General features: G+C 46.6%; 1 protein-coding gene across 1 annotated transcript; it reads left to right on the top strand.

Moving 5' to 3' along the window:
- Nucleotides 1–233: 233 nt before the first annotated feature.
- Nucleotides 234–13,192, top strand: LOC308127705 (NGFI-A-binding protein 1-like). Its single transcript, XM_080492926.1, has 8 exons — nt 234–480; nt 3,772–4,574; nt 4,670–4,803; nt 4,885–4,936; nt 5,243–5,362; nt 7,518–7,680; nt 10,307–10,489; nt 10,611–13,192. Exons 2-8 carry the CDS (start codon nt 3,774–3,776, stop codon nt 10,685–10,687), a joined length of 1,530 nt encoding a protein of 509 aa, XP_080349052.1. The 5' UTR covers nt 234–480; nt 3,772–3,773; the 3' UTR covers nt 10,688–13,192.
- The last annotated feature ends 3,138 nt before the right edge of the window (nt 13,193–16,330 follow it).

Genomic DNA, 16,330 nt, shown 5'->3' with positions numbered 1-16,330 from the left:
ACACACACACGCACACACACACACTCACACTCGTCATCCTCTCACACACACACACGCCACACACACTTTGGAGGAAGAAAAAGACGCACTGAAGGTCAGCGGCCTTTTTTTTTTTTTTTTTTTTCCTTCAACTCAGATTCTGCGCTTTTTGTGTGAGTGTGTGTGTGTCTCTTCTCCCCTCATGAAAAAAGTTTCGAGACAGAGAGGAGAGGAGTGTCACTCGGTCGGAGCAGGCAAAAACAAACCAGCGGCGGTTTGTGCGGCTTCTTCTTCGCGTCCTGGAAATTAATTTTGAGCGTCGTATTGCGACTTTTACGCGCCTCGCTCCTCGCTGCGGGGTTTCCTCCTGTGCCGACGCGCTTTTGGGCACGGACCGGCTGACACCCGAGGTTCGTGTTGCTGAATCGGTGCAAGGAGAAGAAGAAGAAGAGGAGGAAAGAAGAGAGGGAACCGGACGAGAGGGGGCCAGAAACTCACCAGGTAAGCGCGTTTTGGACGCCACGCGTAAAAGGTCGAGATATATACGTGTTTATAAATTCCTGTTGGAATAATACAGCGCGAGATATCTCGAAGCACAATTCCATGTGATTTAAAGCCTCATGTGCAACATGAATGGTTAGAACAATAGAAATGATCACTGTGATACAGAACCAGAGGATTATTAATAGAACACTGAAAGGATTTCCCATTTCTGTGTCACTGTAAACTGCTGCTTCGGTCATTTTTATTTATTTATTTAGCTTGTACCAAGATGTTTTGAACAATGGTTCAGTCTGCAGTATTACTGAATGTGATGTGGAAAGGGTCCCAAGGAAATTGTACACGTACGATTTCCCAGACATTACAAGACTCAAACTGGGAAATTCCTCCTGATTCAGAGTGAAATCACAGGATTCCTCATCAGAGGGAGGGAAGCTGCTGCTGCTGCTCCATGCATGGTACCTCACCTGGAGAGCCTCACTCCAGCATCCCCATCTCAGTGTGTGTGTGTGTGTGTGTGTGTGTGTGTGTGTGTGTGTGTGTGTGTGTGTGTGTGTGTGTGTGTGTGTGTGTGTGTGTGTGTGTGTACGGTGTACGTGTGATGGAAGCGAGAGTGCCGCCGGTGCCCCTGTGCCAGCCCACGCCTCACTTCTCCAGGTGAAACTGGCCAAACTCGCTCCGTGCGGCAGGACGTCAATCATTCACGTTCACTGATTCCACCCAGATCTCACACACACACACACACACACACACACACACACACACACACACACACACACACACACACACACACACACACACACACACACACACACACACACACACACACACACACACACACACACACACACACACGTCTGCTGTGAATAGATGGTTATCAGCCGGGGAGTGTTTATGCAGATGGATGATGGACTAACACACTAACAGCGAGCATTGTTGAAGCTGTTTAGTGTGTGTGTGTGTGTGTGAGAAGTTCTGTTGGTGGAGACAGTGCTGTGCAGCTCTCAGGACGTCTCTCTTCCACACAGAGATGCCAAATATAGACTCTCACGAAACACCTTCTTTGACCTCATTTTTTTATTTTTATTTTTTACTTTTGTCCAACTTAATTTTTCTCTAAACTATGACACGAAACTGTTCATTCCACCTTGACGAAGAGGCTTCAAACAGTCCCATGTGTTTTGGCGTTTTTTTGCCAAAACAGTGAAATGATAAGCTTTAAGATTCGTCCTTGCTGCTGCTCCTGCCAGCGACCATCAGCTCGGGTCAAACAATGGTGAGATCTCACAATCCTCTTTCTAGTTTCCTGAAATAAGCAGCTTTAAAGTCGTACGAGCTCTAATGCACAACTTCAGCTTCAATGGTTCAACTACATCCAACCAGCGCGTTTACGTGTCGTGTGATTTCCTGTTTGGCTTGAATTGTGCGATTGATGGTTGGAAACGGCTTTTTTTTTTTCCTGGGAAAAATCCAACACGTGTCCAACCGTAAGGACGAGACGTCGATCTTAATCTGAAGCGTTTGATATAATGGGATTATAACGTACCTGTGTGAAGCCCGACGCCGTCGATGGAAATCCGCCACGCTGAGCATCAGAAATGTTTCTCATTTAAGTTTATTTAATTCAAAGACTTCAACACAAGAACACGAACCAGAAGCTGGATTTTTTTAAGCAGATTGTTGCAGATAAACAAACATCCAAGAGTTATTTTTAAGCTTGGAGAGGACTGCGTGGAGGTGACCTTGTGCCACAGTAACCTGCATTTTTGCACAACGGCTCCACCTCTTGATCGCCATGACTCAGCAGAACAAAACCGAGCAGTTTTGACTGTTCATTGTGACGAGCCGCATTCAGGCAGCCTTTGTCGACGCCTGCCCGGCTCCCCGGGCTCCAGGCTTCTCCGGGGCCTATTCTGGGCGAGGCGAGCCCACCACCCACACATCCTGCAGGGGTGGAGAGAGGCATGTGGTCCTCCCAGCAACCCGGACCTGCTGACTGCCACTCCTCTGTTGGCGACGGCCTTCGCAGGGCCTCACATGCACATAGGAAGAGTCAAAAAAAACACAAGTCTGTTTCTGTCCTCTCTCTCTCTTTCTCTCTCTCTCCCTCTCTCTCTCTCTCCCTCTCTCTCTCTCTCCCTCTCTCTCGCTGCCTCGGTTTGCCACAGATTTGATTTAGTTTCTTCGCCGAGTGAGTGACGGCGTCACTTTCGAGGACAAATCCCACTTCTGACGGGGCTGTCGGTGCGGCGAACGCGCCAGAGTTTTATTCACAGACAAATGCAGATGTGGAGCCTCGTGCTTGTAGATACACATTTAGAGCTCGGAGCGCAGATTAGGGAAGGAAGAAAAAAAAGAAGAAGAAGCATTCTCAGCATTTCATCATCATTCAAGCAGGAACTGAATGGAGCCAGTTGTGTGGTGTTTACCTGTGCACCTGCCGAGTTCCCATTCAATACGCCGCAAAGCCACTTCTGCTAAACATGATTGGCACGGAAACGTCGTCCATCCAGTCGCCAGATTGAACCTCTCCCGGCGCCTGTGGAGGCCCGATAACGTGACTTCCTGCACAATAGTCAGTGCACACGCCATTCACGTGCAGTGATCTGGGTGAAGAATCCAACGTTTGGAGGGAATCTGGGATTCTTCGTGTTTTCAGAGCGAGCGTCGCCATAAAGGGCAGCTCGGTTTCTTTTCTCGCCATTTGGCGCTCAGCGGGGAAGATTTCAGCCCAGTCAGCAAATGACTTATCTGACATTTCGACATGTGAAACTTTTCGAAGGGTTCACAAACTGGTAACGGCTGTTGTCACCTGTTAGGAGATCGTCGCCTTCAAGTGTGTCGGATCTCGTATCACAATAAAGCATGCTGGGATACCGTCCGACTCGTACCTGGACGACTGCAGCACATGATGCACTGTACTTAACCTACCGCACCTTCTACTTGTAGTACATTGATGAAACGAGATTAGTAGGAGCGTACTGCATGCGTAAAATCGTTTTGCAAAGATAGTTATCTGGCGGTCAAACACGCCAGTGGAGAAAATATAAAGTTAATAGCAAAAGTCACAAAACTGGCAAAAATACTGAAACTGTGATCAGTTGATTCAGAATGTTAAAGAAAATGTATAATTAGATGTCAGGATCATTGAAATATAGAGGATTTTCTATGAGAAAAAGTTTAGCAGGTTGTGTCGGCCATCTTGAAAAAAAAGCAAATTAGCATTTCGCTGCCCCGCTATTAGCCGAAACGCATTTTGTCGCCTCTAACCTGACGTCCGTCCCACCGCAGGTATGGCGGCGGTGTTGCCGAGGACCCTGGGTGAGCTGCAGCTCTACCGCATTCTGCAGCGGGCGAACCTGCTGTACTACTACGAGGCCTTCATCCAGCAGGGCGGTGACGACGTGCAGCAGCTGTGCGAGGCCGGCGAGGAGGAGTTCCTGGAGATCATGGCGCTGGTCGGCATGGCCAGCAAGCCGCTGCACGTGCGCCGCCTGCAGAAGGCGCTGCGCGACTGGGTCACCAACCCGGCCATCTTTAACCAGCCCCTCACCTCGCTGCCCGTCTGCAGCATCCCCGTCTACAAGCTGCCCGAGGGCTCCCCCACGCTGCTCGGCGCCCAGGACCGCGCCAACACCGCCAGCGTCAAGATGCCCAAGGCCATCGCCGCGGCGTGCTCCGACCCCGGGAAGCTGGACGTGGCGAGGGAGAAGGTTTCGGCCGGGTCGCCGCTACAGGGCAGCAGCGAGGCTCGGTTCTGGTCGGGTCACAGCAACGACAGCGAGCACAGCCTGTCGCCATCGGACCTCGGCTCGCCGTCCTCGCCCAGAGACGCGCTGGAGGCTCTGGACGCCACCGCCGTGCAGTCGGTCCTGGAGTGCGTGGACAGGATGGCGCCCGGACTGCCGAAGACGGACCCGGCCGAGGTCAAAGAGCAACTGAAGAACAACAAGAAGCTGGCCAAGATGGTCGGACACATCTTCGACATGGGCGACGACGACCCGCGGCGGGAAGAGGAGATCCGGAAGTACAGCGCCATCTACGGACGCTTCGACTCCAAGAGGAGGGACGGCAAACACCTGACGCTGCACGAGGTGGATACGACTCGCCGAACGTCCCTGTAGATCCCCGCTCGGTGTGTGCGTTCCCGTGTAATCTGTGTGTGTGTGTGTGTGTGTGTGACCCGCAGCTGACGGTGAACGAGGCGGCGGCGCAGCTCTGCATGAGGGACACGGCGCTACTGACGCGCCGGGACGAGCTGTTCGGACTCGCCCGGCAGATCTCCAGAGAGGTCACCTACAAATACACCTACCGCACCAGCAAGTGAGAGACCGTCCCAACGCTTTTTCACCTAAAAACGTGTTTGGAAAAGGAAAACGTAAAACGTCGCGTTGTTGTCCTCAGGTCTCGCTGCGGAGACCGAGACGAGCCGTCGCCTAAACGCATCAAAACAGAGGTGAGGTCATACATTCAGTTTTTCCTGCTTTTTTCTATTTTTTTTTACTTGATGTGTGGAGCGAACAGACGGGGCTCTTATCACAAACGGACGAGAGAGTAAAACAAACGCCCTCTCGACGCTCCTCTCAGTGCGCAGACCCGGGATTGAAAACATGTGGCGGTTGTGAACTCTCCAGAGTTCCATCAGGACGGAGGAACTCACTAAAAACCTCTCCGCTCCCAAACTCCCACAGAAACCAGAAAAGCTCACAAAAGTCGAAGTCTAACCCTTTGAGCATCGCTAAGCCCGCAATGTGTGTTTCAGGAGAACTTCTTCGACATCCAGGAGGCGCTGCAGGCCATCCAGATGAGGCAGGAGATGCTCCGAGAGCAGCTGGCCTGCGCCAAGTCCAAAGGAGAGGAAACGGTGGGGAGGAACCTGCAGGTAAGCAGAGAGATTTAACATCCTCCCAAAAACACCAACCACCTCCACTTCCAGAGAGATTTCTACGTTAGGTTTCTGACCTATGATCCTGCACACTGGTTGGACGTTTATTATTTTTGACAGCTGTTCGAAACGGGAAAAGCCATTTATTTTTTATTTTAGGTTCCAAAGTGGAGAAATTTTAAAAAGCGCTACGTTTTTGGCATTCTCCGTTTTTTCGGTGTATTTCTGTGGCGCCACCTATAGGCCTGGCATATGTACGACATCAGTTTGAGTAGTTTCCATGCTGTCGTGTGGACGCTGATCTGCACAGATCAGATTCTTAAACAGTCGTGACCTTTAAGTTTAACCGCCACCATTTACACCAAAGAATAGAATATAAATCGTACAATAATCATACCACATGGACCACCGGGTCTATCTGTATGTGACGGCCTGCAGGGGGCGCCGGTGAGCGTGAAGGGCGACCGCCTCTTCTCCGCGGTGGGCAGATGTTGGCGGGTGGTGGTCCAGCCTGATCCCAGTCCTGCTCTTTATTGGTTTCCGTGCTGCTGCTGCTGCTGCTCCTTCCTAATTAGAGCCCGGGTGTAGGAGGAAAGCTTTATGATAACTCATTACCACCAAAGCATGTTGACGGCCTGCTCCTTCACTTCTCCGTGTGTGTGTGTGAACATATGTCTCATCTCGTGTGTGTGTGTGTGTGTGTGTGTGCGTGTGTGCGTGTGTGCGTGTGTGCGTGTGTGCGTGTGTGCGTGTGTGCGTGCGTGCGTGCGTGCGTGCGTGCGTGCGTGCGTGCGTGCGTGCGTGCGTGCGTGTGTGTGTGTGTGCGTGTGTGTGTGTCTCCATCAGTCAGTGTTTGTGTGGCTGCAGTTCCACTTGTCACGGTGATGTGATTTTCAGAAATCACATTGAAGAGAAGAAGAGATTTCATGGCGGCGCCGGCGCCGCGGGCCCTCACAAACCGCCGCTCGCACGGTGAAGAGCACGTCCTGTAGTAATTCGCAGCGACAGTGACGCGCCGACCCACAATACCTTTTGTACCTCGCCGTTTCAGCACAGGCGTCGAGTGTTTGACACTCTTCTTTTTTTTTTTTTTTTTTTTTACTCGACTCGTCCTGCATGTTAACGCTCGCTGACAGACGCATTAGCTGCACGATCGTTATTTGTTCTGCTCTTTTTGTTTATTTTCATTTTTTTTTATGACGTCCAGCAGCTGAGATGTGCAAAAGTTTACACTTTTACTTCCAATCTGTCACAGCTGAGAGGATCTTTGATGTGAACTGACTCATAGATCGTTTCTGACATCCCCCCTCCAAAAAAATACTAGAAAGCAGAACAAGTAAAAACACTGTAAGTCCATTAAGTAGTCAGTATCATGACCCCCTGGGGCTTAAAATCACACATTCAAACACACAGAAGATCATTTTTTGCACATTATTTTGAAATGTCCCAGGAACAAAAAGCCTTTTCAATTCAATCACGAGAGGTTTTATCTTTTTTTTGTCTGAACTATATAATGTATGTATGTATGCATGTATCTATGTAGTTTATCAACTTTTCGCAAAAACCACTGACCTGCATTGTCTGAAATCTTTAGGGATAATTTGTCTTTATCCAAGGACCAATCGATTAAACGTTGGGATTGATCAGGTCAAAGGTCAACAAAAGTGTTTTGGTTCGTTGTGATCCGACTGATGTCAAACCAACACCAAAATGTTCCGTTTGGAATTCCCTATCCTCTGATTTGTCACATGTCCAGTGATGTCATCACCCTGGTCAGTGGTTGGGGGTCAAAGGTCATGCGGAAATTATAAAATGTGTGTACGTCAGTGTCAAACAGCGAGTGGTGTGGTGGATCAAATAACCTTGTAGTCCTTTGGTTTCCATGGTGACAAATGTGGCGTTGGCGAAGGTACGCGCTCTACCGAGTGCCCTTTGTAGTTTTTTATGATATTTGTGGTTCACTGTGCTGCTGGAAGCAGTAAATTTGGTTACCAGAAGCATGCATATAACCTAATCTTTCCCACTACACAGTTCTAGTTCCCTTTAAGAACATTTGCATTCATAAAGTGACCTGTCCTCTAATGGCTATTATTAAAAGGAACTCGCCAGTCAGTGCTGCTTTCTTTTTTTAACCCGACCGTGTTCCCGTCAGATGCAGCTGGAGCGTCTGCTGGCCAGGCAGATGGAGATCCTGCAGGACGCCGCCGTCCAGGAGCGGCTGCAGGCGCTGGACTGGAGGATCCCACCCGCCGCCTTAAAGTACCTCAACGACGTGCAGAACACCAACGGAGCCGACGCCAGCAGGGACAGCCAAGGTAGGACGGGTCGGCGTACGCAAACCACTGGTATAACGTCATGATTTAACCTGTCCTCCTCCTGGAATATTTTACATGGTTGCATAAATCTGCTGATAAAAATGCAGGATGTACATTTATGTTTTAGTATTACAAAGTTGGCTCTCTGCTGCCCCCTGTGTCCAATTGCGAGAAAGCGTCCAGCCGACACAAAACTTCTCAGTCACAATGTCGCTATATTTGGCTTCAAGCGGACTGAATTTCAATCGTTTTTAACTTGATTTGGCGACAATATTTGAGATTTTAATAACTTTATTATACTATGATAATAATATTAATTGTTAGTCAACAGACATTCAATCTAAACTGCATCCACTGAAACATTCATCTGAATCTTATCAAATTTGATAGATTTCATCTTTCGTTCTCGTACTTGGCTCACTGCTGCCCCCTGTGTTCAAGTGAGAGAACACATTCAAATATGGCTGTGCTGCGGCTCTGCGTTTAGTCTGGTTCAAAAACCCTCCGAGTGAATGTTGAGCTTTTGTCGAGACAAACCTGGTTTCACGTCTTACCAGCCACAGGATAGGAACAACACCTATAGGTGCTGATTTTCCACACGCAGCCGCGGCAGCTGTCACCTCTTTTTTTTTTTTTTCTTTTTTTTTTTTTTTTTAATCCTGCTCTGACTTCTCAAACATGAAGGGAGGAAGAAGAAGAAGAAGAAGAAAGATGCATCATTATTTGGGATCTTACTTCTCCTCCGGGCCTCATCTCATTTTCATCCTTTTCCTCCCTCACCCACTCCCGACAGCTCATTATATCGCTGTTCCCACAAATCCCACAATGCACCTGTAATTATCACGCCCACGCCTGTTTACCTCAAGCCAGTTGCCTGGAGGGGGGCGTCTCTCTCTCTCTCTCTCTCTCTTGCTCTCTCTCTCTCCCTCCGTTTACCTCTCTCTGTCCTCCCCCGGTCCTCTGCCTGCTTTCTTTCTCTTCTCCTTGTCCTTTTTTTCCCCTCTTGTCATTTGTCATGTCTTCTCTCCTCACGCTCCCCTCCTCGCAGGTTTAATCTCTCTGTTCGTCTCCGTGCATGTGTTTCATTCCTCTAAAAAATCACATAGCTGATGTTTAATATCTCCTAAGATAAAACTATTTTCAGTCAAATTCAACACATTTTCTGCCGAATTTACTTAGAAATACATTCAAACACAACAATTTAGATACAGTAAATTAGACTTCATGCAGAAAAGTCTTGTATTATCTGCAGCAACAGGAGTAAATAAGGACAAACAAACTGGAGTTTGTATTAAACGTAATGCACATCTACAGTTTAGCTGAATTTGTCTGTACATGTGGTGTAAAGTTCAACATGTATATATGAATTCTTCCTGCTGAGGCAGTGAAAATGATCTTAAGACTCAAGAAATAACATAAACAAGCAATAATGACCACCGTCTGCCCTGCAATACTCAAAAATACAGACTTTCATCCATTTTTGTTAACAAAAATAAGAAAATGACCGTTTTAAGCTGAAACTGTCTCCCTGTACTTCCTGTCTTTAGTCAAATCCGAGATAAAAATCCATTGAAAGCGACCTGACTTCAGCAGCTTATTTAAAATGTAAAATCATCCGTGATTCACACAAATAATTATCACTTTGCGTCCGTCCTTATGTGTCGTATCAACCCAAAGTAAATATTTAAGGTGAAGCGAGAGAAACTGTGACTTTTGCCAGATGAAATTGAAGTCCGTCAAGTGTCAAATTACATGATTTTTTAAAATCTTGTTTTCACGTTATTTATTTTGCCGAGGACACGTTAAAGTCACAATAGATATAATATTCAGTTTTCTTTAAGTACTAATCATCCAGTGAAGATGATTAAAAAGGACATTTATCTGATCCAAACATGAATTCTGGTTGCACTTGACGGGATGTGAAGAAGTGGATAATGAGGGATGAAACTCGGTGTTAATTTGATGTGATGTTAATGTAAAATATAGATTAGCTGCTATCAGGCACGGCGTAGTCCACTGTTACAGAAACTCTCGTTTGTGGCTTTTCCTCTCCCAGAGGGAACAAAAGACAAACACGAGGGATCAGCTGCTTCACACACACACACACACACACACACACACACACACACACACACACACACACACACACACACACACACACACACACACACACACACACACACACACACACACACACACACACACACACACACACACACCAGTTCACCGCCACTGGGGACGTTAAACATGTAAAATGAAACTGTGCTTTTATTTCACTGCGTCTCTTCTCCACTTCTCTTCATTTATTCCCAGTCATTGTATTTTGAATTAGTTGTAGAAATGTGTTTTTCTCGTTTGTTGAAGGAGCCGTCAGCTGGTGTTCTCACCTATCCGGTTCTTAACATCCATTAGGAAAAATAAAATAAAACGCAGAGCTCCTTCTGACTCTTTGTCGTAACGTAACTTCCTCTCGTATGAGTACATGATAGATTTTGACTGGTACGGATGATAGACGTGTTGATTGGCTGCAGGAACTGTCAATCATGATGATGGAGTCCAAAGTTCATATTATTTATATATTCATAATATTATATATATCATTTGCAAAAAAATGATGTTTTTGCAGACGAGCGGCCGATTAACCTGCGAGTGGTCAGTCAGAGCATGCAGGAAGGAGATCTCCCGCTGGGCAAGCAGCTCGCCAACGAACTGAAGCGCCATCACAACCACAACAACAACAACAACAACCACAACAACAACCACAACAACACCCACCACAGCACAGACGAGACCAAAACGCCAGCAACAGGTAAGTGTGTGTGTGTGTGTGTGTGTGTGTGTGTGTGGGGGGGGGGGTCAGAGGTCACGGTTCAGAGAGGAAGTGACACATGAAGCTCTTTGCTGACGACGCCGTCGTTTTTCCCTTTTAGAAAACGGGACGTCGCAGCGAGCGTCTACCAACGCGGAGAAGAAGACCATCAAGTCAGAGCCAGAAGACTCGACATAGTGCCTCCCGACCCCCCCCCACCCCACGCCCCGCCCCGCCCCCCCATCCTCCTCGGACCCACTCCACTCTACTCACACCTGACCGTATGCAGTTATTACCCGTCAGTAGATACTAAGCAAGCACAGCCACAGTAGAGCCTTAACAACCAATGTTGCCTCATGAATAGCATTTATTTTTCTTTGATTTATTATTTTATTCTCTCTCTCTTTTGTTTTGAATTCTGCCAAAGCACCCGGAGGAGCTCCTCGACGGGTCTTTGTGTGTCGATTAATGTTGGACGTACATGTAATTTAGGAGTTTGTTTCCTCTATATCCCCGCCTGGGTCTCCGTTGCGTTGCTTTCTGTGGACTTGCCAGGCTGCAGGCTGCGACGTCGGGGCTGAGTCTTAACTCGGGCGTATAATCTGAACTGTTCCTCATTGATTTCTGCTGCCGCAGGATATGTGCGATTTCTTCCTCTTGCTGGCCGCAAGGCTCGAGAAATCGCACCAATTGTGTCTGGAATAAGTCTGGACGAGCGTCAGGCCCCGTCTCCATGACAACGTTTTTAAGTGAAAACGGCCGTTTACACAGCAACGTGTTGAAAACGCTGAAATTGATGTTTCTAGGAAGTTGCGACTCCCCGTTTCCATGGAGACGGAGCGTTTTCACAAAGTTCTGTCGTGGGAGTCATTTTTTAAAAGTTGCGTTTTCAGTGGCTCCGAGCGCCGTTGTGGTGTGAACGGGTTCTGGGCCCGACACGTTTCCATATCAGCAACATGGGATTGGCACAGAATATTGCATTGACAATCACGATGACCAAATAGTGTAATAAGATCACTTTGGTAGCCCCGCCGTCTTTATCATGCTCGGAGCTGGAGGTGAAATCCGTCCCGCTGATTCGCCGCATGTGAACCACTGATATTTCCCATCAGCCTCGGTTTGTTTGTGTTTTCGTGAGTAACTGTGAAGTTTCCCGGAAGCGGGAGTTCTTTAACTTTTCTGCTCTGTTTAGAACACCCACCGTGGATTTTATTTAAATTGATGTCGGCGCATCCGAGGGTCACCCCTCACGTCGTCTGATCTCCGTCTCGCCGAGGCGCCTGCCTCTGTGCTGTAACTGGAAGGCGTGCGTGTCGTAGGGAGGCCAAGTTAAGACGCAGCCCCTGTAGCAGGTTTTTCTTTCTTGGTTGTCGTTCGCTTCAATTCGTTCCAACCCCCCACCACCCCACCCCTCCCCTCCACCGCTCTTGTCTTGTGTGTATTTATGGGAGGTAATTTAAGACGAGGATGTATAGGAGCTGTTGTGGAAGAGCAGCGGGGGACCTCAGTCGTTCGTCTCTGGCAGATAACGTGCCCGGAGGCCCGGCTAATTGCTTCATTTCACTTTGTAATTTAGCAAAACACTGCTGTTGAACCAAAACCACGCATCTGCAAACAGGGGAGTATTTCAGGAATCAAGGATGCCTGTGTGTTTTTTTGGGTTTTTTTTGCAGGGCCCCACGGGTCGCTGTGTTTTTTTGAAGAACAGAATAAAATATTAAAGCTGCAGGTATGTGGGGTTTTTTCAACAGGAAGCAGAACTCTCTTGTTTGTCGCTGTTGCTGCAGCAGCTGTAGCAGCAGCAGCAGCAGCAGCAGCAGCAGCAGCAGCAGCAGCAGCAGCAGCAGCAGCAGCAGCAGCAGCAGCAGCAGCAGCAGCAGCAGCAGCCCGGGTCTGTAAATACTAACCATGATAACAAATAGCGCTCGCCTAATCTCTCAACCAGGGTTTCCCCCTTTGTCCAGTGTAACTTTGCTGTAGATTTTTTTCGGTGTCGATACAGTGTTTATGTGAAAAAGAAAAAAATCATAAATGTCACTGAGGGGTGGGGGTGGGTGGGGGTATGGTGTGACCGTGTCTGATGTATATATATATATCGAAAAAAAACTTCACATGATGACGATGTTGTTAGCCTTTAGCTCTTACCAAGTGTTTAAACCAGCCGTCGGTGCATATTTCAAATGTGTTCTTGCTGTTTAGAGGTATAGAAACATAATTCAGTGTGTTTTTCCACGTGTTCGCCACGTCGTGTAAATACGTCTGTTCTGCGGATAGTTTAGTCTCGCCCAGCGTAACGAGAGACCAATGCAATATTTATGTAAGTTAATAAGTCTTATTTGCATCCCATCGACGGTCCCATCGTTTCTGTGTTGTGCTCGGTAACTCGTACGTCTCGTTTGTGTCTGTATTTAAAGACGTGGTGTTCTTCTCACACAAAACGCCACAAACCAGACAGGACTGTCGGATTTGATCGGTTGTAAACAAAAAAAGAAAAAGAAAGAAAAGTGGATTTTTCTGGAAGACAATGCCATCGTTTGTCTCCCGGAGCGTGTCCGACCTGCCGATCGCCGTCCTCCTTCCTCACTGTTTCTTGTAGAGTGATAGATTAGGCTTCACCTAGTTATGCACCTGTTTTCTAAACACTAATATATTTTATTTGTTATACAGCACATAAACATTAAACTTTATTTTTTTGAACTCTTATTGTGTGGAGCGTTCTGTCATCAATGTTTGTCTTGGTTGGAACTAACATATTTTTCACAGTCCTTTTTTTGGTCAAATGAACTCCAGTTCGTGTCAATTTGAACTTACCGTCGTTTCCGGAGTAAAAGCCGCCATTTTTGTCAAACACATTGAACCTTTGCGGCTTAAATAATGACAACTTCATGCTTGATACAAGGGTTCAGGTGCATCACGTAACTCTGAACCTTCTTTTTTTAATTTTATTTATTTTTTCTTTTGGAATTTGGCGGGTGCAGCTTATATTCAGGTGCGTTCAATAGTCCAGAAAGTACGGTAAACATGCAAGTCTGTGTTGTTCACTTTAACATAGAAGATTTCAATATGAAGTAATTTTACTCTACTGTGCCTCTGGGGTGAGATGACGAGTTGAACAGGGATCTGCAACCTGCGGCTCTGGAGCCACGTGTGGTTCTTCAGCCCATCTGTAGTGGCTCCCTGAAACTTTCAGAAAAAATCTATGTAAACTTCTGATTTTATGTGCATACCATTTTTCAAAAATGGCTAAAAACAGCTAAGTATGGCAAAACAACTAAAATAGCTATGATTGCTGAAAGATAAGATAAGATAGCCAAACAACAGATAAAAAAAACACTCAAATAAAATGGCTAAAGTGGGAAAAATCTGTGGGGAAAAAAATTGTCTGAAAAAGAAATGTAATAGAATATATATAAATTATGGCTGGTTTTTAGATGTTTTATTTTTTTCTTCAATTCAGATGGTTTGCAGCAAATTTCATTTGGTGGAAAATCACAAAAAATTGCTTCTTTTTTTTATCATGAAGGCTAACAGATCGCCTGTGATAGAAGCATTACGGCTTGTTTTACATTGTAGAGACTTGTCACACCACCTTGTGGTGACAGGTGGTATTACAAGACCGGAGATTTCTAATACTTAAGACAAGAAATACAACTTGTTACACCTTAAACTTGTACATATATGAGATAGTAAATAAACAAAAACGACTTGCAGTCAACATTTAGTTGAATCAACGTTCAGGTGAAGTGACTAATGGGGCCGAGACTCCTCGTAGTCATATAATAACACCTTGTAACTCTGTGGTTTGGTGATAATAATGCTGTGCTTGATTATACATTTGCTTCCCGCAGCAGGGAGGAGCCGCTGGAGTTTGTCTCCTAACTGTTGCCGGTTTCAATCCGGCTCATAAACGGCAGAGCCTTTGAGCAAAGCGGGTAGACGGGGACCGCGGCGAAAGTGGCGACTGGCACAAAGACTCCTTTAAAGGAGCTGCTTCTTCTTCTTTGGTCTGAGATGAATCCCTGCTCGGGCCATTTGCATCAGCGTCACTTCAACACATAGTGAAACTGGCTGATGACTCACTCTGACGCAGGTCCTTTTCACATACCTCCCATCTTCCTCGCCCTCCCTCCCTCCCTCCCCCTCATACACACACATGTAGACAGATTTTCTCCAGAGAATAGCTCAGCTCATGAACACCCACGCTGGGTTGCTGTTCACAGTGGCGGCTCTCTCTCTCGCTCTCTCTCTCTCTCTCTCTCTCGAATGGCCACCACCTCCCCCCACTGTCCTCCTCCTCCTCCTCCTCCTCCTTCACTTGCAAGTCACTGATGATGATGTGTTGCCGTAGCAACGGGCCGGAGGTGGGCGGCTCCACGGGCGGTGGGCGGAAGCCAGCCGCTAAGCAGCGTGGGAGGGATCTGCCGAGCGCACCCATCACCCTCATTTTGAAAGGAGCAGGAAGCCTGACTGCCTTTTGAGAAGGTGTGGGTGTCGGTGAATTATCGCCTCTCCTCCCTGCAGATTCGTTAGGGATCGCCTTGTTTGTCTCCCTGCCTTCCTTCCTTCCTTCCTTTGTTTGCTGGTTTTTCGCTGCATGCAACCGTACTAGTTTGAAATTTTGGGGGGTGAACTTTATCAATTAAACCAAAGCTTTAAGTCAAAAGTATCACATCAAACTGCTCAGGTGAAATTTCCCTCTGTTTGATAAGTTTGTTTTTGGGGTTTTTTCTGTTGGAAGTCCCCTCAATCTGAGCATTTTATTCATGAATGTTTCACGTTCAGGTCACAGTGGAGGCCTTTTCTCATTTTCATTATTATTAGTCAGCACTGGTGCGCTTATTTCATCCCACCAGGAGCACTGGGTGGGCGGAGTTAACCGAGATAAAGTCAGATAAAACTTTTGGAGCTGGAGAGAAGTGAATCAAAGGCAACTTGACAAATACTTTCCAGTGACTAATTTGTTTTTGTGGGTCATTAGTTTAGTGGTGGTGTCTGACTCCACCCACGCAGGCCGCCAGAGAGGTCAAAACAAACACCGCCTGACTCAGGCCTCTCACTGTAAAACAATGATCTGACATTCTAGGCTCTGAATGACTGAAGTTTGAGAAATTAGTTATTGCAGCTTCAGTGCATGGTGTTTTTTATTATTGATCCAGTTGTACATCTTGGCAGACTGGTAAGTGCTGATTTGTATCATCTCCTCCCAGCTGGTCTGCGGGTGAAAAGTGACGTCTAACCAAGAGGTGGCGCTCTAACTTGTCTTCTCAAGGACAAGAGAGTGCCACCTGCCGAGGAGACGCCTTGTCTCCCAGTATGCAGTACCACGACGATCCACAAGGTGTCAGACCAGGACAACACACAGGGGGTCAGGGACGCTCCAGCGTAAATGTCACACTTCTGGCTATATTCTTGCACGTGTACGTCCATGCATTGTACCTTTCATGAATAATGACATCTCTAGACCTCCAGAATACAAAATATATACATCAAGACATGTTTTAGACTCCAGTCACTCAAGAAAATACATATTGAATGTTAAAATGTGCATGTGTAAACATTTCAACATGTCAACATCAAGTAGTAAAAAATCTAAATAGTCGTCAACATTGGCACACAAATATCAATCATTTCCAAATCCAAAAGGTTCCCAATAAATCTAAAGTATATGTGTTGAAAAATCTTCATAATGCTTTCGTTTTACGGAGATCAGGCTTTTTTTTTTCTCTCCATGAAAACAACATAAAGACATTCTTAAACTATGGAAGTAAAATATACAATATACTAAAAGAAGCAAAATAGACAATTTACCTTAATAGAAAAGATAAACACTCTACTCTTCAA

Source organism: Lipophrys pholis (genome assembly GCF_963383615.2).
Source record: "Lipophrys pholis genome assembly, chromosome: 23".
NCBI classification, from domain to species: Eukaryota; Metazoa; Chordata; class Actinopteri; order Blenniiformes; family Blenniidae; genus Lipophrys; species Lipophrys pholis.
This window is presented reverse-complemented; position numbering and strand designations above follow the sequence as displayed.

Excerpts from the sequence above, each read along its gene's own strand:
- LOC308127705 (XM_080492926.1), top strand. The coding sequence starts at position 3,774 with ATGGCGGCGGTGTTGCCGAGGACCCTGGGTGAGCTGCAGCTCTACCGC. Across the intron at positions 4,575-4,669 it reads AACACCTGACGCTGCACGAG|CTGACGGTGAACGAGGCGGC; the intron begins GTGGATACGACT and ends TGTGACCCGCAG. Across the intron at positions 4,937-5,242 it reads CTAAACGCATCAAAACAGAG|GAGAACTTCTTCGACATCCA; the intron begins GTGAGGTCATAC and ends TGTGTGTTTCAG.